At 45.3% G+C, this 27,825-nt stretch overlaps 1 protein-coding gene across 1 annotated transcript in view; it reads right to left on the bottom strand.

Annotated features, from left to right (window-relative positions):
* Positions 1-3,298: 3,298 nt before the first annotated feature.
* The window catches only part of SCFD2 (sec1 family domain containing 2), a 345,681-nt gene continuing 321,154 nt past the window's right edge, over positions 3,299-27,825 (bottom strand). The window contains exons 8-9 of the mRNA XM_039845191.1: positions 13,859-13,978; positions 3,299-4,437 (exon numbers count right to left, since the gene is read on the bottom strand). Coding sequence (XP_039701125.1) covers positions 4,345-4,437; positions 13,859-13,978 — 213 coding nt within the window. The 3' untranslated portion in view covers positions 3,299-4,344. The remainder of the gene's footprint in view (positions 4,438-13,858; positions 13,979-27,825) is intronic.

A 27,825-nucleotide genomic window follows, 5' to 3' on the forward strand; every position in this document is an offset into this window, starting at 1 on the left:
CAGTCCCAGCTCAGTAATAAAGACGTCCAGGCAGGGGTGGGGGCCCGGCTCAGCCCACAGCCCAGCCCACAGCCAGTCTGCCTCAGAACCGGATCCTTGTCTGTCACGATGTCTGGCTTTCGAGTTTCCTCCCTGCTGCAAATCAAAACCATTCGGAACACTGTGTAGCCTGCCTGGCGTGGTGCAGTGCGGAGCTGGCTAAACCTTCCTGGCCCTCCCAGCGCCTCGCCCTGTCGGCATTTGCACACCCAGCTCACTGCCCACCCAGCCGGCCCCATACAGCTATGGTTGTATTTACACTGAGCCCTTCATTCTGGTGAGAAGTGGGATTTCGACAATTATCTTACACCCCAAAGAGGGAGAAAAACAAGGGATTTTCTGGACAAATGAACAAGCTTGTGGGCAACTCCCTTAAAAATGAGCTGTTGTTAACTCCTGGTCCTGCCTCTGCACTGGTTGGGATGCAGGGCTGCCCCAGAGTCCGCGGAGAAGTCAAGGGGGGTCCTTGGGGAATGGCCCAGAAGGGCTTTATTTATTATGATAAACGCCGAAAAACTGTTGTTTTTCGCACTCCCTTTAGAGTCTAAAGAGAGATATTTCCAGAAAGTTCTTATTGTTCTCATTAGTGAGAACAGAACAGGATTAGGTTTGGTGAGAAGAGAACAGGATTAGGTTTATTACTGATTGTGGCAAAATCCCAGCCACCAGCCTCCATGCTCCCTTCTCAAGTACCCTCCATTGTCTTTTAAAATTCCTTTTAAAATAGAGATGGAGTTTCTTAATGTTCCTTCAGCAGGACAGCTGACATGTGCAATACTGGATTATTTGTTGTCGAGATTCTGTTTCTGGTTACTGGGGTAAAATAAATAATAGTGGTCTTGTGGGAACTTGATGGAGTACTTTGCTATTGGGGTAACATTGTAACGGAGGGGGCCCTGGTGTAAACAGAGCCATTTCCATAGGCCCTGGCCTCTGGGGACAGCCCTTGGCTGAGGCAGCTCCCTAGCACTTCCGAACCCTTTGCTGCGCCCGCTGTGTTTGCTGGGAAGTGGAATCCAGACGGAGGGTTTACCAAGGCAAAAGCCAGTTGCTGCAGAGTATTTACGCCTCTATCGGTTGTGTTTATAGAGTGGCCTGTGAGGTCCTTGGCAGAAGGTTTGCATTTGTATGTGCTTGTTTTGGCTCTGGCCAACCAGAGTTTAGGTGGTAAACACTCGGACCTACGCCCTGAGAGGAGAAACCAGCATTACCACTCAGTGCAGCCGTGAAAGCCACTTCCGGGTGGCTGACGTCTGGTAGAGAGAGAATCCCTTTAGAATCGGTAGATTTGGATGAGGTTGAAATGGTAAGTCAGGGTGTCAGTCTCAGAATCCACACAACTACTTCGTGGCTAATATCAGTGATGGAGAAAGTTCTCTTATAGGCATAGGATGCCGCATGAGCAAGCATTAGACATTTACTACCAGTAATGGTGACTAATATGCTCTCAGCCATCTTGCCATGTTCTAAGTGCTTTACACGTTTAATTCTTTTAATTTTCACAACAACCCAAGGTGGTAGGCCCAAACATTGTTCGAGTTCATAGTCAACTGAGACCAGGAGACATAAACTACTGTGTGGAAGAGGTGGGATCGGAAACCATACGACTGAGTCGGACTGCCGGCCTTGCTCCCGGCCTCTGGGCTGTACTGTCTTGGAAATACATGGGACCGAGGTGTTATTCCTCCATTTTCTCATCTCCTATGGATCCCAGAATGCCTCTGAACTTCTCTTAATTTGACATTATTCTCCTGTTGAGACTATCATTTTGTGAGGTGTCTTCCTCGGTGTCTTCAGCAGTAAGTACCCGCATTCCTTGGTGTTCTGTGCTAGCCGCTGTGTTAGGGATGGCTTCCCTCTATTGCAACCCTCTCACGAGGTAGGTATCATTCATTAGTACCTGGATTTTACAGATGGGGCCACTGAGACATGGAGATATCCACATGGCTGTGAGTGGCAGAGCTGAGACTTAAACCCAGAGAAGACCTTGGAGCTCGGTTCTAACCGCTGCTCCTTCACAGGGGGCCAAGACTGCGACCCATTTCTCCCCACCCCCTCGTACTTCTGGGCAATGAGCCCAAGAAGGAGGCAAAACCAGAGAGCTTCATTGGCCAAGCGGCCAATGTGCCATTTCCTGAGCCCCCTTTTTCTTCCTTATTCAGTGAAGGCCCTTTGCAGGATCTATACCAAGTTTCTATTATGTTCCTGCTTTTCATTCAAGGAGCAGCGTTCTGTCCTCTGCCTTCCACCTTCTTGTTCAAAGCGAACGCTAGTCACCATGAACTTTCTCTGGCTTACCTTTTCTCCAAAGCCTTCCACTATCTGATTGCCTGCCTAGCTCAGTTCCTCCAACCAGTAATCACAGGGATGGAAAAAGATGATTGTAAACCAAACCTATGACATTTTCTTCCACCACTCAGAGACTGCCTTTGGCCATACTTAATTGAGAACATTTTTGGGCCATAGTAACCGCTTAATGATAACATTTGCAAGCAGGAACTTCCACCTTTTATCATCTTGGATTAGGAGCTTTTAAATGTCCTTTTTTAAAAGAAAAAAATTAACTTGTAAAAATACATTAAAGTCACAAGAGTAATATACAAATATACATTTGCTGTGGAAAAAAATTCAAACACACAAGTATATAGAAAGCAAGACTCTGGTTCTCTTAGCCCTCCTATTTTATACTCCTTCCCAGATGTAACTACTTGTTAGCAGTTTGGTTTTCATATTTACAAAAAGTTTCTTTTGCAGATAGACAGATGGTTTAAAACTTAACCTCAAGCAGATACTCACATAGGGCCCGAGCATCAGGAGAAGCACCAGCTGCATTTTCTGTGAGAACTGTGGAGTTACAGACAGGTCTGGCTCATTCGCCACCAAGGCCAGAACCTAGCAGAGTGCTTGGAACATGCCAGATGCTCACTCGATATTTGGGAATGAATGAGATGACTGAATGAATGCATGAATGCAGATTTGAAACACATAGCAAGTTACTTCTTTTATTTTTTATTTTAGAAAATAGTGATCTCTGCTTTAATTATGATTTTTTTTGGGTTATTGCCATTTTCTAATTCGATTTCAAAGCATCCCTGATACTGTGGCATCGTTAAAGAACTTGTGTGAGGTGGAAAACACTGGGACAGACGAGAAAAGAGCGTCGGTGTCTATCAAGCTTGCTTTGATTATGTTTCACAATGATTTCCAACTTACAATTTTTTCATAAAATGACTGTCTGTCGAAAATTAAAACAGAGATGTGAATGTTTCGGTTTACATTTTATTTCCTCCACCTTTTATGCCACACTAGAAACTGTTTTTCAGCTTTATCTCTTTATTACAAACACTTTTTAGAGATGCCAGAAATTTACATCAACTACACATCTACAAATGTGTGGGTTCCAAGTGGTTAATTTTTGTGAGTTCGTATATAATTTCACTAGGTGGATCTAGGTTTTTTTTTCTGCTACGGCCAGGGGGAAAAATTAGACTTATAGAAAAGAAAGCTTTATATTTCAATAGAAGTGAAATCACAAAAGTCATAGGGGTTGGGGTTCAAATCTAGACTCCCTGGGACCGGACATCATTATTGGTGTTTTCCTTTGGGAGGGAAGGGTACCCTTCCCAGGAAGAGGCAGCCCCCTCTAAGCAACCGCTCGCCCACCCTTCTCCCAAGGAGGCTGGCAGCCCCACCCGGAGCGCAGGCTGGAACTACGCAGCCCTGGGTTGAGGTGGGCCGATTTACAGCAGGCAGACTACCAGGGCAGCCCTGCCCATCTCCCTCCCTTTCTCGCCTTTTCGGAAATGTCTCGGATCAAGAGAGAAACAAAGCCTCAGATCTTATGTGCAATGTTCCTTCCTCAGTTATATAATCTCAAAAAACCTGAACTTCCCTCCTTCACACTCAGAATTCTAAAGCATGTCTAACTTCTTTTTGAGCAACTGCAGATCAAAAGGCTTTTAATCTACCAACACTCACCTACAGGCATTTATTTAGAATAAATGAACTTGGAGGTGAAATCAGGAAGATCAGAAATAGAGGGTTAAGAATAAATGGGAACCATTATGAATTAGGTCAGTTGAAAGACAGTTAGACACCTTTAGAAGAATGAAAAAAATATTTTTCTTAAACAATCACAAGAATCCAAGCAAAGTACTTCACTGTGTGGTTCTCAAGACCGTTCGGGCAGAATTCAGTCATAGCGACGCTTAGTACCAGGGACACTGGATTTGGAGGCATATCTCGAATGCTGACAGACAATAAGGTAGCATTTCCAGCTCAGTTAGGTCTCATCTTAGCAGATGCTCAGAAGCCAAGGTCTGGATGCAGCCGATCAGTTGCAAATAACAGCTCAAGAATATTAAGTGGCGTCAGGAGTCGAGTGGACAGCACGATTACCTAACAACAGGAGGGGCAAACACACCGCAGACAATTAGAGAAGCCAACCCCAGGTTATTAGATGATGAAAAATAAAATGCACATATTTCTTTGGGAGAAGGCACAGAGTGAGTACTGTGGAGAAAAAGGCAGAAGACGGTAGCTTGAATGCCACTGGATGCTAGTGTCCTAGGCTGAAGGAGGATGCAGTCTGGGGAGGATGGCCCATAGGACAGCAGGACTGTGTCTGCTGAACTTTTAACCCAGGGGTACAAGAAAGGCTAGGCCCAGTGCCCAGCCACTTCCTTGCTGCTGAATTGAAGTTGATCATGCCGTTGCTTTTCAATCCAGTAATTTGACCTTGATGCAGAGGTCTCTCCCTCCTTCAGGGAGCATAAGAAGGCACGCCCAAGAGGTAAATGATGTGGGTGATAAGGATGATGATTGTATCAATTTCCTAGTACTAAAAGTTGGGTGGCTTAAATAACAGAAACTTACTGTCTCATAGTTCGGCAGGCCAAAACTCCAAGGTCAAGGTGTTGGCGGGGTTGGTTTCTTCTAAGGTTTGTGAGGAATAAACCTTTTAGCTTCCTGTGTCTTCACATTGTCTTTCCTTTGTGTGTGTCTGTCTCTGTCCGAATTTCCCCTTTTCATTAGGATACACTCATATAGTCACCCTAATGACCTCATCTTAATTCGATCATCTGCAAAGACCTATTTCCAAATAAGGTCACATTCATAGGTACTAGGGGTTCGGACTTCAACATCTTTTAGAAGGGGGACTCAATTCAACCCGTAACAATGATGATAATAATGATGGTATCAGCTAATATTGATCAGTTCTTATGATGTGCCAGCACTGAGGATGATCTCATTTAATATCCATTTAACCTCTGTAACAATCTTGTGAAATAGGTACATATATTATTCTTATTTTGCAGGTAAGGAAAATAAAGTAGAGGAAGGGTAAATAACTTGTCCAAAGGCATACAGAAGGTGGTTAAGTCAGGATTCCAAACCAGGCAGGCTGGCTCCAGTTCCAAGTGTCTATCCTGTCATTGCTCCATGGTCAAGGGCTCTGGGAAAGGCTGCTTTACTGCCCTGGTTCACATGGGCCTTTGGGCCTCTCCAGCCTGTTGTCGTGACAGGTGACCCTTCCTGCTCCCTCAGCCTGGACTTTTCCTCTGGGGCAGATTTCTCTCTTCAGCACTGGGAAAGTTTGTTCCCCAGAACTGGGCTGGGGCTGTGATGTGCTTTGTAAAGACTGTGAGGTTTTGCACAGGCAGGTGCTGTACACCCATTAGATGAGGAGGTGACCATGGGAAATGGGGAAGGAGGTACCAGACTCAGAACTCCACAGCCCAGCACCCTCGTGAAGGGAGCTGCAAGGCCGGCAGCGGGACCGGACCTCTCCTGGCCATACTGCCTGGCTGTGCCCCTCGAGAGAGAGCAAGTTGGAACTGCACACTTCACTACCTCCCCTCCCGCCTTCCCCAACACTGTCCCTGGTGTAACAAAACCGATGAATTAACCAGCTCCCATTTCCCAGCTCACTGGTAAGAAACAGAGTCTACACTCCAATGTGGAGGAAAAGCGGATAGGGATGAAGTCGAAGGAGGAGAAAGAAGCATTTGGAACTTTCTTGTTGTGAAAGAAATGAGGGCTATTAAAAGTTTTCTTTTAATAGAAAGCAGCTATTTTACTTTTTCTTGAAAGAGAGTTATCTTTAAAAATATATGGTTAACGTCAGCCTAGTCATAGTTTTGGCAGAAAAAAATACACTGAAATCTGCGCTCACATTTTTCTTTGAAAGCCACATGATGAGAGTTTGAGGGCAGTGAGCGAGCATTAGCAGCCCCATCATCCACATGCATGGAGTGGATACCACTGGAATATGTGGCTCTGGAGGTCTCTACTCACTCCTCAGGGTCTTCCAGGCCAAGCTGGCCCGGAATGGTGGCTAAGACCTCCCTTCACATGGCCCGCTCCACTGCCGAGTGGCTATGCCCTGGCGAAAGTCACCTCACTTGGAGCCTCGGAAGGAAACGACAGCCCAGAGCTCGCAGCACTATGGCAAGTCTTACATAACGTCAAGTGCGTAGAGCACAGGAGGTGCTCAGCAACTGCGAGCTATTTTATTGCAATTTTGTGATTGGGTCATAGGCCTCCTTTTGAATCTTATGAAAGCTAAGAAAAATGTGCATAGATTCATATGTCCAAGATTCTGAATATAGTTTTAGGTGAGGTTTGTGTCTAACTGGGATTCACAGACCACAAGTTAAGAAACCCTTATTTAAATATTTTAAAAAATGCACACTTTAAAAAATCCTTTGCACTCTCTCTGGTTGTAGACCCTTGTGAGGTAGTAGAAGCCAGTGTAGCAAGTGTGTCTGAGGCCTCTCTGCCCGTGTGACTTGCTGGTCCCCACTACCACTGCCAGATCCTATGGTCTTTAGTTCTAGTGCCAAGATGGCAGATTCCTCTCTACTGAAGTGAGGGCAACTGTAAGGGCTAGAGTGAGTTTTCAGGATGCTTAAGAGTTGCTGGCAGGATTGAGAGACTTGGAGAGAAAAGACTCCAGACTCGGTTGATGTTGACACTTCTAGAGCAGTGATAACTGAGCCAAAAGAGTCCATCACTCTCAGGTCATGTGCTGGGCTTCCAGCCACGGCTGACAGACTCTGGGTTTGGTCAACTCTACTGAGCTGGAACCAAAGACCAGGCCCTTTACATCTAAAAAAAGCATGTAATTACACAGCATGTGGGCTAAACCAGAGGTTGTCTGGGACCTGCTCTGTGGAGGGCTGAAGAGAAACAGATGGAAAACAGAGGCAGCATGTGAAGTAAGTTAGGGGGTCTCTGAGGAGAGGAGAAAGCAGCACTGACACCACGGGCTCTTGCCCAGCAGTATAGTGGTTAAGAGCACAGGCTTAGTTCAGACTGTCCACACTGAGTTGGACCCCAGCTGGGCCACTTGCCAGAGAGATGGCTCCGGAGAAGCTGCTTAATTACTCTGAGCTTCAATTTCCTCATCCGTAAAGTGGGAACAGTGATATCCGCTTCACATGATTATTGAAGATGAAATATGAACATATATGTAAAATATTTAGCATAATGACAGGCTCCAGAGGGGCTTAAAATGGTAGCTGCTATTATTGCCTTCAACATCATCGCCACCTCACTATCTTCATCCTCTGCTGTGTTCCCTCTATTTGGCTCATAGCAGTCACTGGGAGGTCGAGTAGCCAGAGCCATTCTCCCAGAGTGTGAATCTGATCTTGTTACTCAGAGGCTTAAACCCTTACTACTTCCTCCCTGCCCTTGGATAAGCCCAACGCCCACAGGGAGCCTTTCAGGACTTTAGAATCCATGGCTGCTCAGCATGCCACACTCATCCCCTGGCCACCAGCCCCCCTCACCATCAGTTCTGTATTCGAGTCACCCTAAACTATTTTCAGTTTCATGGCTGGAACTTTGGGGATGCTTCTTTATCTGGAACACGAGTTCCCTGATTCTTTGCCTGTAGATCTCTTCATCTGATCAGGTATCAGTACCTCCAGGAAGCCTTCCCAGACACTCCCGCTCCAACCCCTAAGAATGACTATGCTCCCGTGGCTGCTGGTATCGCCTTACATTCCCCGTTTCCTTAACTGAGTCTTTCCATTGTTTCTTAGCACAGATCCTGATACACAGCAGGTCCTTGATAGAGTGAGTCGGTGAATGATTAAATGAATGAACAAAAACAGTAAGACAATGGAGGAGGCAGTGAGCTTAGTAATGGTCGGCAGGAAGTTTCTCTAGTAAAAGACAGCTCACAAGCTCTGGGTAAATTTGGTTCAAATCAATCCAACTAAAACCCCGTTTGTCTAAAATTCTTATTTTGAAGAAAAAGCAGGATTGTACTGCTAACATTATATGTACAGTGTAACGGTTGATGGTCTTAAGCATTTTCACATCTTAAGCATCTTTTGGTCTTCGGATTGCTTTTAAGCATTTTCAGGGTTCTTTTTTTTTTCAGTCCATTCAACTAATGGCATTTCTGTATTGGCTAAAATAGTCCTTAAAATTCTAAAAAAAAAATGAGGCAAATGGGAAAAGAAAAGGCACTCAAAAATGATAAAGAAAATGCTTTAAAAAAGTCTGAAATTGACCTGTCAGATATAAAATTTAAATTTTACAAACACGGTAATAAAACATGTGATATTAGGCAAATTGAGTGTCAGAGAATTCTTTTTGGAGAATTGGCTTTTCTCAGGCAACCGAGGGCACTGATGGAAATTGCCATCTGTGAGATGGGGCGGAGGACACCGGAGTTCCCTGAGACTCAGAACTAAGCCCTTAAAGCAGCCTCGGGGCTCCACAGCTGCACTCTGTTCTAGCTGTTCTAGGAAGAGGGACGATTCAGTCTCTGTTCTCAGCCCGCCCTGAGCTCTTGCAGGAGCAACAGTGCTGGAGAGTAACCACCCTCCCTCGCTTTCTTTCCATTTTCCACTTCTCTAGGCCATCGCTATAATTTGTAGGTGCCAGCATCTGCCGGTTCTATTTCTGCAGAACACAGAAGATGCAGGGCAGTCCAAGATTTAGATTCTATTTTCTTCTGATTTCTAACATGTAAATTGAAAAGAGCAGGGGATAAAAATTTTTTCTCCCCTTTCCTTTTAAACTTGGCAGATTCTTCTCAGGAAAAGTAACCCACATATGTACGTGCACACACACACACACACACACACACACAGTCACACACTCTCACACAGTTGTGTTGGACATGAAAATTGTTCATTAAATTGGTAGGACAGTGGATTAATTAAGTGGACGTGACTGAGCTTTCTGGAAAACTTGCTGTAAACTGTCAGACCTGCTTTCACGTTGCCTCAGAGGTCACTGCGCTGGGCTCATCAGGCTCTCCTAAAGAATGGCAAGTGTGAGATTTCAGGTCATCTCCTCACCTTTGTCCCTTATGATGGTATTTAAAAAAGAAGTCTCTTAACTCCTCTCCTTGAGCTTCCCATCAACTTTAGAATGACACAGAGCCAGGAGTTAGAGCCGGGATTCAGGTGTTCTTGAACCCCTCAAGTTGTGCAAAATTGTGTGTGTATGAGCATATCTCTGGGTCCGCTTTTTTAAAAAATTGCATTCTTATCAAATACTCAGCCTCAGAAATGTAGAACCACATGAAAAGCCATCCACTGCTTTTCAACATGCACGTGCCTATGAAAAGCAGTGGATGGCTGGGTCAACTTGCCTACTTAGTCTTCCTGTTTCCTGAGCTGGCCTGTCCCTGTATTTTCTGGGAGGGTTCCTCCTTGTTATTTTCCTCCCACAATCCCAGGCTTCTGCTGGATTCCCGGCCACCATCCAGCTACAGAGTTCAGCCTATAGAGCTGTCTGGGCATGGAGCCCCACACCAGGCAGAGAGTGAGCGAGACAGAGGCCAGTGCCAGGCACATGCACTCCAGAGCGAGGGAAGCCTGCAAAGTCTCCTGCCTCGTGGTTGTGGCTGTGTGCGGTGGGGTGGGGGGAGTTGCCCCTCTGATCCCCTTTTTTTTTGTAGTCAGGAAAGAGAGTCTTCTCCAACTCCCACTTTCATCAGCACATACAACAACAACCCCGGGCAGAGGACGGAGAAAACGTGCCCATTTTAGAGTATGACAACAGTCCTAGGGGAGCAGCAGGTGCAAATGTGGCCTCTGGATTCCTCTGTGTCATGCAGTCCTTGTCGTTTTTTGTGAAAGAGAATTCATTTCTGGATGTGCCCTAAATGGGTTCTATCAGTTTCCTTTGAAGAGCTGATCCCTGAATGCCTTTCACAGCCCAGCTCATGGCCTTCCCCTCCACGAGGAGCTTATGCCATCTGAAGGAACTTCGCCCTCCAGTTATTGCCACCACGGCACCTGTCTGGGTTCTTATCTCTGGCTGGAGTTTTTGTGTTTAATGTCCGTCACTCACTATTAGAGTATAAATTCCATGGGAGCACTAATGTGTCTGGCTTGGTTACAGTTCTACCTTCAGCACAAAGAACAGTGCTTGGCACAGAGTAGATGAATAATCAGCTAATCCAGTTTAACAGACATGATTGTAAATTCCTGTAATTGGGTCCAAAGCGCACCCACATGGATATAGAATAGAGAAGATATGGATAAATAGCAATTGATACAAAAGACAGAGTGGTTTTAGCTGTCCATAATCTCAGGATGAAATGTTAGTGTAGTCTCCGGAAAAGTTACCATTACCTATTCTGTAATAATATAAGTAAAGTTTCTAGTGTTCGATATTTGCTATCCAATGAGCAATCATGACACTTAATGCCAGACTTTGCTTGAGGTGCTGGGATTAAAACAGTAAAGTGCAAAGTCCTGAGGCTGGAGGGGAGGAAGTAAGCAGAAGAGCAATAGGAAAAGAAGGCCCAAAGGAGGCAGGGGTGAGATTGTGTGGGCCTTGTAGGCCATGTGGGGTGAGGAGGAGGTGGCCCCAGGTACCTCTGCACCGATCGGGCCATACTCAAGCATGGCTCTCAGTTCCAACTGCGTGCAAGCTAGAGATACGTTGGGACTGAGGAGAGCCCCAACAGCCTGGGCACCCCGATCCACATCACAGGCTGGGATGCAGTGGCTGTGAGAACCGAGGATAGTTGTTTGGAGAAGAGCAGACCTAAGGGAGGACATTTGGAAGAAGGATAAGCCCGACTTGCTTGTAAATTCTGGGTGGCCCAAGAGCTAGAACCAGCACTGATGAACAAGAGCTCCGAGGAGGCCGATCTGGATTTGTCTAGAGGGGGCATAACAGTCCTCAGAGTGAAGCCCTGTGAGACTCAAGAAGGCTGCCGTGAAGGGCAAATCCTCGCAACTGAAGATGTTCATGTATAGGCTAGATATTAAAGACAGAAGGAAGTATTAGATACGTCTATTGTCACTGCTTTACATTGATGATTAAGTCAGAGTTACTCTCTTGGTTGCTGGACGTGTCTTTGAGGGTCTGTTGGTGCAAAGATCCAGTTTAGCTCACACACAGACTCCAACAGCAGGAAGTCTACGTGGAGGACGGCACGACTGTGTGTGCCGGTTGTGTACCGCTAGCACAGCAAGGCCTGACTTCCGCTGCGCTGCAGAGCAGGACGCTGCTCCTGTCCCAGGTCTGGGCACAGCTAGCCACAGGGCCAGGGCAGCTGCGGAAGGGAGATCTGCCGCTGCAGGTGTCACTCCGGCAAACATCCAGGTAATCCGCCTCTTTTCAAAATCTTGGAGATGAAGGGCCCGATGACAAAGAACTCCTCTTTGGAATCTTCCTAGGGACTGTTAACTCTATCGGAGAACTCTTTGCACGAAGGACAAGTAGCAGTCAAGGCTGTTCCTTAAGCCCAAAATTCTTTGAGAAGCTCTCTCTGCAGATGACTGAGCACAGGGGTCAGATTACAGATTCTGGTCTCTGTTGTCAAACTTGGGTCACTCGGCTTTGAAAACGTCTGCATTTTATCCTTTTAAAGTGGGGATTACCATGTCTGTCAGGCTGTTACAATGCATGACTGTTCTGAAGAGCTAAGAATTTGGTTCACCATGTTAGGGGCAGTGAAAAGTATACTTTCTGATTAAAAAATATGTCTTGCTGAAAAGGCAATTGCTCACTAAACAGATCCTTAACACTGCTGACAGAGAGGGTGTTAAATGAGGCAGAATTGATCACTTTATCAGAAATTTCACCAGCTATGACCATGACAGGTGATAGTAACAACAGAAATGGTCACAGCCAATGACTGGTCACTCCTCTGCTCAAGAATCTACCGTCGTTTGTTAGGTACCCACGACCCATTTCTTGGTTGGGTGTCTGGAGACCAATAGGGACCAGGACTTCTCTACTTGATCGGGTGGCCACTCCAACAGCAAGCCAGTTCTCCTGCAGCCCACCAAGCCATCAGACCGCAAGGCTTATGGACCTCCCGCCACATGCTCAGGCCTGGGAAGCCTCAGCCTTTGTCTTCAAGGAGCTCCTGTTTGCTTGAGGAGACCAGACCAGCAAACAGGAAGTAGTGAGCAAGCAATTCACTGCTGCACTGCAGAGTATGGATTCTGGATGCAAGTAGAGATTCAGGAAAGGGTTGGAATAACAGGTATGACTTCACAGAAGGCGGGAATGAGGGCACACTTGGCTGGCTGCTGTTACCATCACTTGTTGTGGTTGTAGCTGGTGAAACTGCAGTAGTGGGTGGAGGCGGGAGACAAGGATACCAGCACCCCTGGCAGACAGGCCTGGGCTGGAATCCCACCGGTTTCTGTGTAGTACGAGCCAGCGTCCCACCTGAAGCACCAGACACATCTGTGTTCCTTTCTCCAAACCATGGAAAGCTGCCCAGCTGCATGCAGAAGTGGCACAAAGCTGAAAATAAGCCCCCACAGGCGAGTCCCGACCAGGGAGTGGGGTGGAAGGAGAGTGTCTATGGGAAAATATACCAGAGTATCTGTCATCCAGCAGGACAATTCTGAGACATGTTAACAGCCGCCTCCTGGGGCCCCCAGGGTACTGAGCCTCGGTGGCCCACAGCAGCAACCATGTCGATGGTGACCCTTCTCTGGTTTCTCTCCCTCCTCTGTCTCTGTTCTGATTCCCTCATTATTGTTTCTTGGGATCATCTCCCACATAAATTACCTGCTCTCGCATCCCAGGGTCTCTTTTGAGGAACACACTAAGGCAGGATTTTTCGTCTTACTGAGTTATAGGCTCTGCTTCCCCAGCCAGGTCACAGGACACCGAGGCAGGGCTCTCCTTTTCCTGATGTCTCCCTCCTTAGGCTCTGGCTGCCTCATGCCAGGAGCCTCGACCCCTCCTGCAGAGCAGGATGGCGACTGCTCAGAAACGGTTGGTAATAACTGTGGTCGCCATTCATTGAGGGTTACATACTAGGCACTGTGCTAAGAAGCACATTCTCTCCTGATTTCAGGTTCGGGGCCACCCACCACCCACCTCCTGCTGTGCGGCCCAGTTCCTAAAAGCCCATGGACTGGTACTGGTCCGTGGCCCGGGGGTTGGAGACCCCTGATCTTGACAATGCACCTTCCCTAACTTCTCTAGCCCAGTCCTCTGCCAAAGTGGGGAAGTGGTCCAGGGAGTCACGTTCAATTATCTGGAGCCTGGAAAGCAGTGAAAACTCTTGAGTAATTCAGCAGTTGGACACAAGAGAATATATGCAGAAATACGGAATAGGGAAAACAGCATGTTAGTTTAGACCCTGAAGCCCAGAGGCAGGAGATGACTTAAAAGGAAAGCTCTCCCCACTCCGTCCACCCCCACTAGGAGGATGGCTGGCCCACAGGCAGAAGGAGAATGGCATTGGCAGGAGCAAATGGGAGAGAAGGAGCTGGGATGGAGATGGGAACCCTCATGAAGGGCCCTCACCCGCCTTCCAGCTCTTGCCCTTGGACTCTCACGCATACCACTGAGCACTCCCTGGTACCTGGGTTCCTGGCTTCAGAGACGGCACAAGGTCTTTGATCATTTTGGCTTCAGAGACTGTGATTCCGCCGACCACAAAAAGGATCAGGAGAGGGTGGTCACTGGGATGAGGCCGGCTCACCTGCAAAACAAACCACCATGAGGGTCAGATGGACCTCAGTGCAGAGCTCTGTGCAGCTGGGTGCCACCTCCACTAGACTTCTGTGGGGCCCCGGGGCTGCTAGCCCCATAATGCAGGTTAGATGAAGAACCCTTAGAGAGATGCTGATTTGTTAGCGATCAGATGTGTTAGAGGTTTGTGAAATCATTCAGCAAGAAAATAAATAATGTGTCACCTTATTATATCCCTTTAAATAAATATTTTATTGAAAGTAAAGTTCAAGGAGTGGAAGCTATCAAATAAGAAGAGAAGACTGAGAGGTACCTTATTCCTTCCTCATCAGTCTCCAGGTCTCACCATAAGCATGCTCCTTCTTTGTTACATAGATCTGTTTATTTCCTTTGAAGCGTTAGCCACAGCCTGTAGTCAGCCTACTTGTTTGTTTCCTTGTTGGCTAGAGTATAAACTCCACAAGCCGGGGACCTCGTCTGCCTAGTTCTCTGCTGAATTCCCAGCTATCTGGTGCAGTTTCTGGCACATAGTAGGTACTAAAAAATGTCTGTGAAATTGAGGAATAGTCCAAACTCTAGGGATGGTGGTTGAGGGTGTGAAAAGGTGAAGGAGACCAGAGTCCATCCTTGAGGAACTTATAGTCTAGTGTGGACTCCACATACTCACCTTCTGTAAACCAGCCTAAGCTGAGAGCCTACTCTACATGGAAAGCTCCACTAGAGGCAGTGGAGAATTCCTCCTGGTGCCTTATAATTTCACCAATGAAGCGAAGTATTATTATAAACTAAAATGAGAATGACTCACAGTAACCCTTCAGGAAATGCAAAATGAACAACACATTGACTGAGTGACTAATTGAAGGGGACAAGAGGAGGTTCCTGAGGAAATTAAGTTTTGAGATCTACCTGGAAGCCAGACCTGTTTTGGTGAGGATTTGCAGGAGAAGTGGTATGAGCTAGGTTCTGGAGGCTAGCAGCCACCAGCCGGGGGGAGCAGGCTGGAGGATCAACTAGGACAAAGCCAGCATGCAGTCATTACGGAGGGATGCCATCATTGGCTCGCAAGGCCACTGAAGCCAGGGGTGGGAGAAACAGCTTCCACTCCAGCAAGGGGAAGGTAGAGAGAGGCTGTGAGTGTATTCACTTATTCACTCTCTCTAACACACAAGCCACTTTGGGGCCCCGGACAGACCCCAGGAGCGTCGGAACAGGACAATGACCGACTAGAAGCCCTTCCTCTTACCCCTGCTATGGCTCCTTTCTTAATTTGTTCTTTTGGCTCCCTTCCCTGAATATACCCACTTTTCAACATCTTATTTTAAATATACTTAACACGGTAATACATTAAGTGCTTCCAGTTACATAAGTCACTCCTTCACTTCTGGAGAGGAAATTTAGAATGGAAATATGAAGGGAGGAGAGGAGAGGACATAGGGGAAGAAGGCATGGAGGAGAAGGTGGCTGGGATGGGAAAAGAGAGAGGAGAGGGGAGGAGAGAGAGTAGGAGAGAGGAGAGAGGAGAGAGAGAGAGAGAGACAGACAGACAGACAGACAGACAGATAGAGAAACAGAGAGAGAGAGAGAGAGAGATCTAAACTTCTTCAAAATGGACGGTGGTAAATACTGAAAAAAGTTAGAAAATTCTGATCTTCAGAGAAAGACTCACTCCTTACTCCCCTCTAGTTTCCTGGCTATAGCTCTCTTTCCCTTTGACTGCACTTGTTGACTGCTTTCTTCTAATTCACATACCATACACCCACGACAATTCTGCTTTTGTTCCTCTGTTCCCCTGGAATTGCTCTCACTGAAGTCACCAACGGCCACCACATGTAGGAGTCTACTTTTTCGTCTTCGTTTAACTGGTTATTTCCATGGCATTTGCCACAGCTGATGACATCTTTTTTGGCTACTACAATAGCACTCTCTCAGTTGTTGCTTCTACTTTCCAACTGTTTCTTCTTAAATTCTTCATAGTTTCCTTTCTTTGGTCTGCCCCTTTAAAAGGTGATGTTACTTAGGCCTCCATAACTGGCCCCTTGCTCTTTTCACTCAATGCATCATCCCTGAAGGAACTCATCGACTCATATGTCTCCGACAATCTTTTATATACTTCCCAAATCTATGTCTTCAGCTCAAGCACCTGTATTGAGTTCCTTTGGACATCCCTACCTGGATGCCCCCAGGATTCCTAACATCGACAGGTTTCATATTTGATGCACGATCTTCCCCCAAGGCTATTCCTCCTCTTGACTTTCTAACAGCATCAACACCTTTGCAGTCATCTAAGCCAGACACAGGTGAGTCATCACAGACTTTGCTGTCTCTTTCATATCTCAGATCAAGTCCTGTTAATTCCACCCCCTCAATTTAATGATCTTTCCTTGATTTTCTCTGACCCTGTCCCGGGCAGGTTCTCATCCTTCTCTACTAGATTCCTGCCACAGCATTCTAATTCATCTGTTTGTCTCTGGGCTAGTCATCCCCCATCCATTCTCCTCATTTCTGCCTGAGGAACCTTTCCAAAATGCAAATATTTATTACTGACTATACTATAGTGCACACGATACTAAATATTTTTGTGTATTATTGTATTCAATTCTCAAAACATCCTTAGAAGGCAAATAAAATCATTAGTCTATTTTGAAGATGAAGAGATTGAAGTTTACACACAACTAAGTCATGGAACCAGAGGCCAGAGTCTAGAGGCCACACTCAGCTCCAACCATGTCATAGTCCTTCCAAAGAGTCCCGTAGTTCTGAGAATAAAGCTCAAACTCCTTAATTCAGTATAAAAGATGCTTATAACATGGCTTTACTTTGTGTCTCTGTTTTTATCTCTTCCACACACACTATTTGTTGGAGCCATTCACAATGAGTTGAGACATGCCTGAATACATGGTATTTGTTTATTTGCTTTTTTTTTTTTTTTGGAACATTTCATTAAACATGGCACTTTACTGAATATTTGCATTAAAAAGAACATCTAACACAAGTGTTCAAGTCTATTTATTTTCACGAAGTAAACAAACTTGTGTGATCAGCACCCAGATCAAGAAATAGAAAGCCAGGACTCTGGAGTCCCTCTTACGGCCCCTCCTGTCATTCCCTCACCACGGGTAACAAACATCTTGACTCAACATCATACTTTGCTTTTTTCTCTCTACTATACACTCTGAGATCTGTAGCCCACAGGCACTGGTTAGGGCCACACTGTAGGACTTTGGCCTCTGTCTGTGCCCATGACATTCAGTTATTAAATAGTCTGAATATCACCTGCATTGTATCGTTTTATGTAGTGTATAGTTTTTTCCGCGTAAAATACCCTCTCTTCCTTTTCTTTACCTCCTTCCCTCTTATCTCTTTAAAAAACATCCTCTCTAACCTAACCATCTTTCAAGTCCTGCCCCATGACCCGAATCTGACAGATTCCTCTGTCTTAGCCTTGACAAACTATATTCTGCTACTTTGATATAGCTGCTTGTCTCCTCTCCTAGACAATAAGCTAGCTACTGGAGGGTAGGGACTGGTCATATTTACTTTAGTATTTTGGGCACTAAGCATAGACCTAGTTCATGGTAAACTTTCAACAAATGTTGCATAAATAAAATGAATCAATGAATGAGTGAATGAGATCCACAGGTTACTGAGGATGCCTTTCTTTTCTTATATGTCTTTTAGAAACTCTCTTTGCTTTATGGGTGGTTTTTCCTGGCTGAGTAACTAACCTAAAGTTCTTTCCAGTCCTACAAACAATTGTTGTTTCTCACTTAATCCTGGGACAGAAATAAAACTGGCTCCAGAACTTCAAGTGGAACGGTATGTTCTCGAAGACATATGCTTTCCATAAGAGAGTCTGGACTCTGAAGTACAATGCGAGAATCTTGGAAGGAGGTATTGAAAAATGAAAAGGAAGAAAGAAATGAACAGCAACGACAAAGAACAATACCCTGGGGCTAGGGAGTTAAGAGAATGTGGGTTTTGGTACAAATAGATGAGTCTGATTAATGCATGTTGCTATTTGCTATTTTGGTTTCTGTTTAGATTTATGTTTTGATACCAGACTTTCCTCTTAGAACGTGTCAAGTTGGAAGGCGACTGAACAGTGAAATCTTTTCCATCAGAATAACACATGCCTTATAATGCATCACACACAGCTGAGTCCTCTTTGTATGTGAGTTCATGGAGTAAGGCACTTTGAAGATGAAAGATTAAGCATCATTACTGCCATCGCAAATGCAAAGATTAATAAAGCAAGTCAGACTTGCTGCTCTTTCTTTCATTTTCCAAACCTTTGCTGGCTGTGACTTTAAGACCTCAGTTCTAGTCAGAGAAGACCGTTTCTCTCCATCATGCACCCCAGCCTTTGAAGCAGAGGCTGCCGAAACCTCCTCTGCAGCTGTGGGCCCTAAAGTACTCTTTGAAGTCCTGATTGGTTTCTATGACAAGGGTTTCGGCACTGCTTCCGGTTTCTCTGGAGCTCTCTAGGTATTCTGGGAATCCTGCTGCCAATTTTCTTTCATCCAGTTTCTCTTCGTGTGTGACTCGCTTGTCCCTACTCCAGGCAAGGGTCGAGTCCCCCATTCTTCAACAATGGGCAGGAAAGTGCAGCAGAAGCTTTGGCCTTAAGGGTACCAGGCCCTAAGAACAGTCATGCAGACTTTGAAGATGGCACGGCAATGGCTTTTCTTCCGATACGAATTAGTAAGAGCAGTGCCATTGCCACTGAACGCCTCATGTCTAGCACTGTGCTTTTTACTTATTCACTCATCTATTCCACAACTATTATTGAGCAACTACTATGAGCCAAGACACTTTTCTAGGCATCAGGGATTCAGCAGTGAACAAACCAGAGAGGAATCTCTGATGTCGTAGAACTTATATTTCAGTTGGGGGAGAATGACAAAATCAGTAAGTAAATGGGTAAGAAAGGAAGGCGGTAAGTGCTATGGAGAAAAATAAGGCAGAGGGTGGGGCAAGCATCACTTTATGCAACGCTTACACTCTATGAAGTAGGTAGAAACTGTTTTACAGATAGAGGTAGGTGAGGCTTGTATAGGTGAAGTAACTTGTCCCCTCTTTTACTCCCACACCCAGTCAATACCCAGTCCTGGGGAATCCAGCAGCACCTCAACTCTTCCCTCAGCCCTCCCTGAGGGCCGACTCTCATCTCAGCTTCCCTTTCCAACCTGATGCCGGTCTGACCTCATTTCCCCCTCTCTCACTGCTGCCAGTGTGATTTTTACAAAATATAAACTGGTTGTATATTACTAAAAAAAATGTTCAAGGGCTCCTCATTGTTTTTGGTCAAATTTCTATCCTCCAGCCTTTCGTGACGTAGCTTCTGCTTATCTCTCTGTTTTCATATTCTTCCGCTCCCCGCAGGCTATTCTTAGTTCCAGTCATTTAGAACTACCTATAATTCCTTCCATGTACCATGGTGTTTCATCACTTTGTTCCTAGCTCCTACTGGTCTGACAACATTCAACTCTTCTGGGAAGCTTTTTCTGACTCCTGGGTTGAGCTTCCCCTCTGTGTCCTCACATCTCCTCCGGCATACCACTTAATCTCTCCTCCCTGTAATCCTCAATTGTCTTGTCCATCTCTCTAACAAACTGCTAGCTCCACAATGTAACTATGCCATGGCAAGTAGAGTACCTAGTTTGTCCCTATATCTTTCTACCACAGTGATGAGCACACGGAAGAAGCTGTCAATAATTGCTCACAGGCAGACAAAGTTTGTAGAATGCCAAAACCAAGTTTTCGTTTTTGTTTAATGATTCCTACCAAAGTCCATCTCACTAGAATTTATGGATCATATTTAGCTAAAGTCAGACAAAAATCAAATCCTACCTCATAGTATGGAGTATAATTAAGAAGAAGGAAATATAAACAATGGTTATGGTGTTGCACACAGAAATTCTAGGATGTGGACTTATTTAATTGACAAACACCGAATTCGGAGGTGTTTTTCTCTAGTCAGAAATATCATTAAGTAAAACTGATGTAAGTCAACAGTCCATCTCTCCGAGTTTTGTTTTTTTTTGTTTGTGCGTCAACAGTGAGGAGATAGACTAGATGACCCCAAGGCATGTCCAGCTCTCACAGTTCAAGGATTTGACATCAAATTTCATGTGAGGAGTTGTTCCAAACTCCTTCTGATTGGACAACATTCAACTCTTCAGGGAAGCTTTTTATGACTCCTGGACTGAGCTCCTCCTCTGTGTCCTCACATCCGCTCTGGCATACGACTTATCTCTCCTCCCTGCAATCCTCAAAACAATTTCACCTTATTTGCCCTCCATCCCCGCTGCTGCAGATGCCCAACCCACAGTGAACAGTCTCCTCGATCCCTATGGTCGTAGAGTGGGCTCCTGGCAGCCGTGTAGATACAGAGTGAACCTATCCCTCAAACATGATTGAATAATGGTCCAAGAATGGATCCCTGACCCAGGCTGGGCCAACTCTAGATCCTTCCCTGAGAATCAAGACTTGACCTATGGTAGACATGGCTGAATCAAAGCTGAATGAGCTCTCAAGGAGAACCAAAAGTTGTGGCATAGCTCCCCGACCATTCGTTCAGCAATATTTATTGAACACCTACAACATACTGGGCACTATTCTCAGCATCTTCTTTAGGCTAGGGTGAATCTAAAAGAGCTGTCCGGTTTCCTGACGGCTTTCCGGTTCTCAGCCCCAGTCCTTCCTGAGGCCTATGGCATTGCTTCCCGTTGGTTCTCTGAGATACAACTTGGTCCTCACAATAAATTATACTTGCTTTGATTAAGTTCGTGCAATTTGTTGGTATTTTAATTGCAACTGAAAGAGTTTCAACTCTCATCCCTTCTCGGCCACCAGGTTTTCAGGGCCTGCCTGATCAGTTGTTCCATTTCTCCCTGTGGGCTTTTTTCTATTGCAACTCAAGGCAATGGAGCATTCATACTAATTCAAATAAAGGGCCCAGAGGCAAGCACTGGGTCTTCTTGGACTCTTTTACATAAATTTTTCATTTTTTTTCCAATTAAGCATGACCATATAAGAAATGGAACCAAAAAACTTCTTAAAACATACATATATAAATAGGTAAATTGGCCTTATGCAATTTTTAGATAAAACCCACTCTCCCCACGCCAATTCCAGCAGAGAAAACATCTTGACAAATCATGTCCTTTAGTCAAAACAAGTTGGGGTCCAAACACATGGAATAGATAAAAAATATATTATTTTCAGGAGACTGAAATCCAAACCACAAATTCCAGAAATGCATTTTAAAAGTGCTGCCTATTAGACATGCTAGTTTTAAATTAAATTAACGTGAGCTGGAGTTGGCGGGTGGGAGTGGGGGAGAGGTATGTTTCGATTTATTTATTAGATCACTATCAAGCTTTCCTCTAAGGAGATCAAGGTGCGCCTGGAACAACATTCGGAGAGCAGACTTGGCTGTTTGAAGAATGTCAGGTTCTGCCAAAGCTGTCTTCTCCCTGGTTTGATATCCCCCTCCCCCCAGGGCGCTGCCCTTTGAAGCCGAGGGCTTTATGTGGCTAACAGCAAGTCTCTCCAGTGCATTTGGCTGACTTGAAACACTTTTTTAGAGATGCAAGAAGAATGGTCTTGTGGACGTTCTCTCTCTTCTCTCCAGCTTGTCTGCTTTACCTTACAGGGCTTGATGGAGCAAACTTTGGAGAGGAAGGTCCTGTAGCTCATAAGTGTAGTTTCTTTTCACTGTTCTCCCAAGTTTGTATTTTTGTTTTTGTTTTTTAATTTTAAAAGATTATGGGCAAACAGCAGGCAGGCCTTTCATTATCAAAACTTTTTGGGGCTCACTGATTTTGAAAACAAGTCAGCAGTGTGAGTGAATTTTCTACCCTCTAGATTGGAGGGAGAACTCTTAGAATCTGGCAAACACTGTCCTTACCGAGCTGGACGGTCAAATGCATATTTAGGTGAAGCGCATATAGTGGTTTCCAAAAGTAGCCACCACAATATTTTCTGCCTCTCCTGCTCCTGCTCACTTTTCAAGAGGAAGAGAGTATGTCCCCTCCCTTTGACCCCAGGTGGACATTCACGACTGCCTGGACAAACAGTCCTGGAGGAGGGAGGCTATGGCTTCTGAGGTTTCTACCTGGCTCTCCCTCTTAGGATGCTTGTCCTTGGAACACAGCTGCCATGCTGTGAGGAAGCCCAGGGCACATGGAGAGGCCCTTTATAGAGAGGAACTGAGTCCCTTAGCTCACAGGCTGGGCTGAGCATCCAGACAACAGTCAGCATCAATTTGCTGATCGTGTGAATGCGCCATCTTGGAGGGGAATCTTCCCCTGTTGAGCTCTGTCCATTGTACAGATTCATGAACAAAATAAATGGTCAATAATATTTTAAGACAATGTTTGGAGATGGCTTCTGATGTAGTAATAGATAACCAGAACAGTTTGGGATGAAAGACTTCTCTGGACAGTCTGATGTATACAGGAAAGCACACTAAAGCAATGGTAAAGAAGGTGATTTTAACGAGTTGCAGTATGATGCGAATGAGGTTCTGACATTAGGAAGGACAAAATCCAGCTGCTCTGACTTCCCTCTTGCACAGAATTTATTTGATGCTGAGAATCTTAGATACACAGCCATTTTTCTTAACTTTCACTGCCTGCAGACATTTATATAAGAAAGACTAATTTCTGTGAGCCACTTCCAAATGTCTGGGATGGCGGTCTCTAGTTCCCTACAGCATGAAGCTGTGACAAGCAGCAGCAAACACTTGTGGAGCAGAGAACTTGCTCTCTCCAAGCACATAGAGACCATGGTTCTAGTATGTTCCCACAGAGTCGGGACGGAGGGGTTTGGGCTTCTCTGTCTGTGTCCCAGGTGGTCCGGGTCTAATTCTGCTGGCTTTATTTCCTTGAAATGTACTGTCATGGCACAAATACAGAATGTCACTGGCTCCCTACAGCTGGCCCCAGGAGGGACAGTCTATGTCCCCTGAGACTGAGGAGATCAACAGGTTCGATTGACAGTGGAGAGAAAAAAGAGGGTCTGGAAAAACACATCACAGCCCTGTAAACATGGCTTCTCATGGGCATGACAAAAAGAGGAGCACTAGAACTCCACGTCTTTCTGACAAGTACAAAACCACAGTGAAATATGAAATGCTAGGCATCTGTTCTTTTCTATTTAAATCACTTGTTCACTCAGTGGTTAGTCTGTATGCACCAAATGCACAAATACTGGCTATGCACAGGGATACAAAGATACTCTAGGTGGCTCTTTTCTCAAGAGTCACAGTCTGGCTAGGATCACAAACTTATAAAAATAAGAATAGCAAATACTTACATAGTACTTACCATAGCTCAAGCTCTGTATGAATTAACTCATTTCATTCTCATATGGCCCTATAAAGTAGGTACTATTATTATCTCCCTTTCAGAGATGAGGAAATTTAGACCCAGTTAGGTTAAGCAACATGCCTAAGGTCACACAGCTAGTAACCCAGACAGTCTGACTCTGGACCTGTTACCACTACTCTCTATTGCCCTCTGTAAGCAGATATAAGCAGTAGAATGAAATGACTGCTGTTAGGCAACATATACTAGATGGCCGTCTAGTATTTACAAAACCAAACAAAACATTAGAGGCATTAAATAGAAAAGAGATCCCTAAATCTCCCTTGTAACATTCATCCTGCCCTTTAGCTACTCTGTTAGGACGTTACTCCTCTCAACTCCTTTGAGTTCTCTCACTACAAAATCAGCTCCTTTGCATCTGTTCTATTCTCTAGAGACAAAGAAGGTGGAAGAAAGAGATTTGCATGCTGCATGTGGACAGAAGAGACCGTCAGATTTCTTTGACAGCAGTGGAGTCAGGCTTCTGTCTCCCCATGCACATCGAAGCACAGTGATGAGTAGGAGCGAGTGGTCGTGGCTTCTCTGGGGTTACGTAATAACAAAACAATAACCAGCTTCACTTAGCTTAGCAGCTGCTGGAAAAGAGGGCCAACTCCTTTGAGAGTCACTGGAGTTGACTGATCAGGCTCTACCTCTACCGCCTGTGAAGTTGTTGAAACATAGCTTTTGGCTTAAAGGCAGAAAGTTGGAAAGAGGAGCCAGTGACTGGAGGATGTGCTGCTTTCTTAGTGGGTGCTCTGACAGGCCCACTGGGACCACCCTCCCACCTCCAGCGAGGGCCTGCTGTATGTAAAGCCTATCTGGACTTTGCCCCACGTGTTGACGATGCAGAGGAGACTTAGATCATCCCTCTATTCTTATAGCTTTCACATTCTTTTGATTCTTTTGATACATTTAAATCTTAAGTGTGTATGTGTGGACTGCGTTGTTTAGTTCTGCCTCGCTAGATGCAAAGTTTCACCTTGCTAGTCTGTTCTATTCTTTTTCATTAAAATATACTGATTACAGTCCATTAAATTGATATCTCGATCCCCTAATGTGCAGTGGATCAAGTTATGCAGTTAGAAAACACTAGTCTGGAAAAAGATATCTAACATGTATCATTACAAACCAATGTGTAAGTGCAAACACAGAAGTGTGTGCACAAGGTATAGAGCCCTGAAGAAGACATGTGTTAGGAGCCTGGAGAATCTTTTCCCATGTCCTTTCTATTACCTGCTGTGGGGCACCTACAGCACATCTGTGGGAATGTCTGTTGGCCTGATTTCCCAGCACATCTCTCACCAGTTTCTCAATCCACCCCTGCACAGTCTATAGATACTGTCTCTGGGTGACCTGAGCTAACATCATCTGTGATACCATCTGTGAGTGCAGAGACAGGGTGGGGACAGACCTTTCCGGCTCTAGAACTATCTCAAGTTCCCTAAGCACAGGAAGGATCCCACATTTATTCTTCATTTCATCAGGCTCTGTCTTTTTGTTTCTTTCAGGCTCGGCACCAGTGGGTCTTGAGTGACAGGGTGGAGCAGGTCCCAGAGACAGAGAGTGGGGCAGCAAGTGGCAAGAAAGCAATGACTGCTGGCTGCTGATACGGAATGAAGATGCGATTGTGCAGAGGTGACTCCAATACACAATACACGCCAATACACAAATTTCTTCTCCTAGGGGTGACGGCCAACAAGTTGTAGGCCAAGTCTCAGAAAAGCAGACAGGGAGGGTACCAAGCAGACGACCCCTGGGAGAGTGCCCTGATGACCAGTCTAGGTGTGCATTTTATTCATGAGCTTCATAGATACTGGAAATGGAAAGTGTCTGAGCTAAGGAGTAATCATGAAGAAAAGAATTAATGATATGTAAATATTTTTCTTCCAAGAAAATGCTTGGGAGCATCCTGGAGCCAAGCAATGTTGTGGTGAAAAGCATGGGCTTTCGGATAAGACTGACCTGGGGACAAATCCTGGTGTCCCATTTCCTACGTGCTCTTTGGAAAACACTTGAGAAGAGAGGAGCGTACAAGCCAATCCTGGATTTCTGGAAGCTCACGACTACTGCTTAACCTTTCTGGGCCTCAGTTTCCCCAGAGTAAAGCAAGGATAATGAGAGAACTTACTTCTCAGGGTTGTCGTGAGGTTTAAATATGAAAATGGCTGATCCATAGCAAGCTCAGCATAGGTCAGCTGCGTACCTTTGGGTAGTGAGCGAGAAGCAACAGAAGCAAGACCGAGGAGGCTGGTAAATGGCCATCGGCCACATGAGACTCCGCCTGCATTTTGTATTTTCTTCGCTCCACTGGCCTGAAGCAGAGTAGAGACACCCTCTGCTGACGGCTTCACCTATCTCAGAGACAGAGCTATTTGGGAAGTAACAGTTAGTTCCTCAAAGCCCTACTCGCTGTTCCTCTTTACATTTATCCCAATTTTGTTCTAACCCTGAACACATGGGCCAGAGGTAACTTTCCTTGCTGAGTTCCATGGAACGGTGGGAAGAGCCAGCCGCCAAGGCCTATGTAGAAACAGAACAAAACCACTCTCTGTTGGGGTCCTGGGGTGGGGAGGGCTCTACAGCCAGCCCAAGGAGACTCTCCTTACCCCCTGCAGACAGACGAGCTGCCCCTGGGAACTGAGAGCAGAGGCCCAGCAGCTGGGGGCTGAGGAATGGATCCTGACAGCTGCTGGGAGAACAAATTCCTTTTTCTTAAATCCATGACTTGGAAATCTCTCTTTGAGATCAGTCTCAAGGGGCAGCATTTCTTCATGAGACTGAACTCCAGGGAGTTGAATGGGGAGAAGCGTAGCAGTCCACTGCTTGCCCAGGATGGTTCCAGCCATCTTCATAAGCAAAGCCTGACTTGGGACAGTGATGTTTCTGACCACAGAAAGACTCTGCAGAAAACACTCTGTAGTGTTTAAAAGGGTAATTTTAAAATGTGATGTCTCACGGTTCATGAAACAGTGATGGAAAATGCAAGTGGACAGTCCTCCCACAACATTCCATATTGGCCTTGCAGAGTTGCAAAGTCCATTAGCATATAAAAGGCACTGTGAAGTCAGGCAGCAAAGAATTTTGCATTAATCTGCTGTTTAACCCAGTGTTTCCCAAACAAACTTGCTCACAGACCCTTTGGCTAAGAAAGAAGTTCTTTCTGTGGAACATTCCTGGACAAAGTGAGTCAGGGCCTCCTCTCATCTACACTGCGCCTCTTTGCAAATTAAAAACTTGTGCCATGAGCAGAGTGCAGGCAGGTTCCAGCCTCCACTTGTGTCCTTGGCCAGACCATGAATATAGCAGCCTGACTGGGAAAGAACACATGGCCAATTGGGTCATCCTCTTGACTGGGGCCTGAAAGCCCGCATTTGTTATTTTAGTTTCTTTTCAGGGTAAAGTTCAAGCTTATGAATGAGGGAACAGGGTGCCCAAGTGGAGAAGGTCAGAGACCACTTCTATCTAGCATGGAATTTTCCGTACAAACTAGCCATCATGAAGGGCTACTGGACAATCCTGGACTTACATTCAACACAGGAGCCCCTGAACACCTTGAGAAGCTATATCCATGCTGTGTTATTAAAGAAAAAATACCAGTCACGCATTGCAACAGAAGTTGATAATTGGGAACAGCAGGAAGGAATCTCCTGCTTCCATTCCAGCCATTAACTGCTTGGTTGAGAGTCTGATCGTCTGGCTTCTGTCCTCTAGCTGTGGAGTGGACCAGTTTTCCTGGCATATGTATTTATTGAACTCCAAAAGGCTAGCTCTTCTATGTAGATTAATTCATGATTTCAAAGACACTTTGAAGCTGGTAAAACATTCTGTTATTTCCAAGAGTTATTACAAGTGGAGTCCTGGCATGGACTGGAAGGTCGGCCTATAATCTTGTTTAGATCCTTTTAAATTCAGAAACTGTACGGTGGGTTAAAAATAGATCACATCTGTGTACTTTTCCTTCTTTCATCCCCATTGCAAAGGTTGTGTAGTACTTTTGATCTACCTTAATATTAGCAAGAGAAATTCTAGCTCTTGTCACCCGGGAGTCTGCTGGGCCAAAAGAAAAATCATTTTCAAATAAGTTCTGGGGTGATGCTAGTCACACAACTGAGCAGAATTACTCATCATCCTACATAATAAGTTCTAGAATTAAGAACAACAGACTATCATGAAGACCTGTGAACAATATAGGGGTTCATGTTAAGTGAAAATATAGACCAAGAGGAGAGAGATTTTCAGCAGTGCTATCTTGAAGGGGTTGTGTCTTTACATATTGATCAGAAAAGACCATAGTGCTTAGATCAAAAGAAGTTATATGAAGCTAGAAAGTCAGGCTGCTTTTAACCAAAAGTTAAATAAAGATTGCTCCTGATTTGACAAGAGCCAAAATACTAGACAGTATCTTATGTGGTACTCACTGGGTTAAGGGGGTGTCAGCATTTACCCCCAGCAAAGACAGCATTACACTCAGGATTACCTCTTC

Source organism: Pteropus medius, unplaced genomic scaffold (assembly GCF_902729225.1).
Source record: "Pteropus medius unplaced genomic scaffold, Ma_sr-lr_union100, whole genome shotgun sequence".
NCBI lineage: Eukaryota > Metazoa > Chordata > Mammalia > Chiroptera > Pteropodidae > Pteropus > Pteropus medius.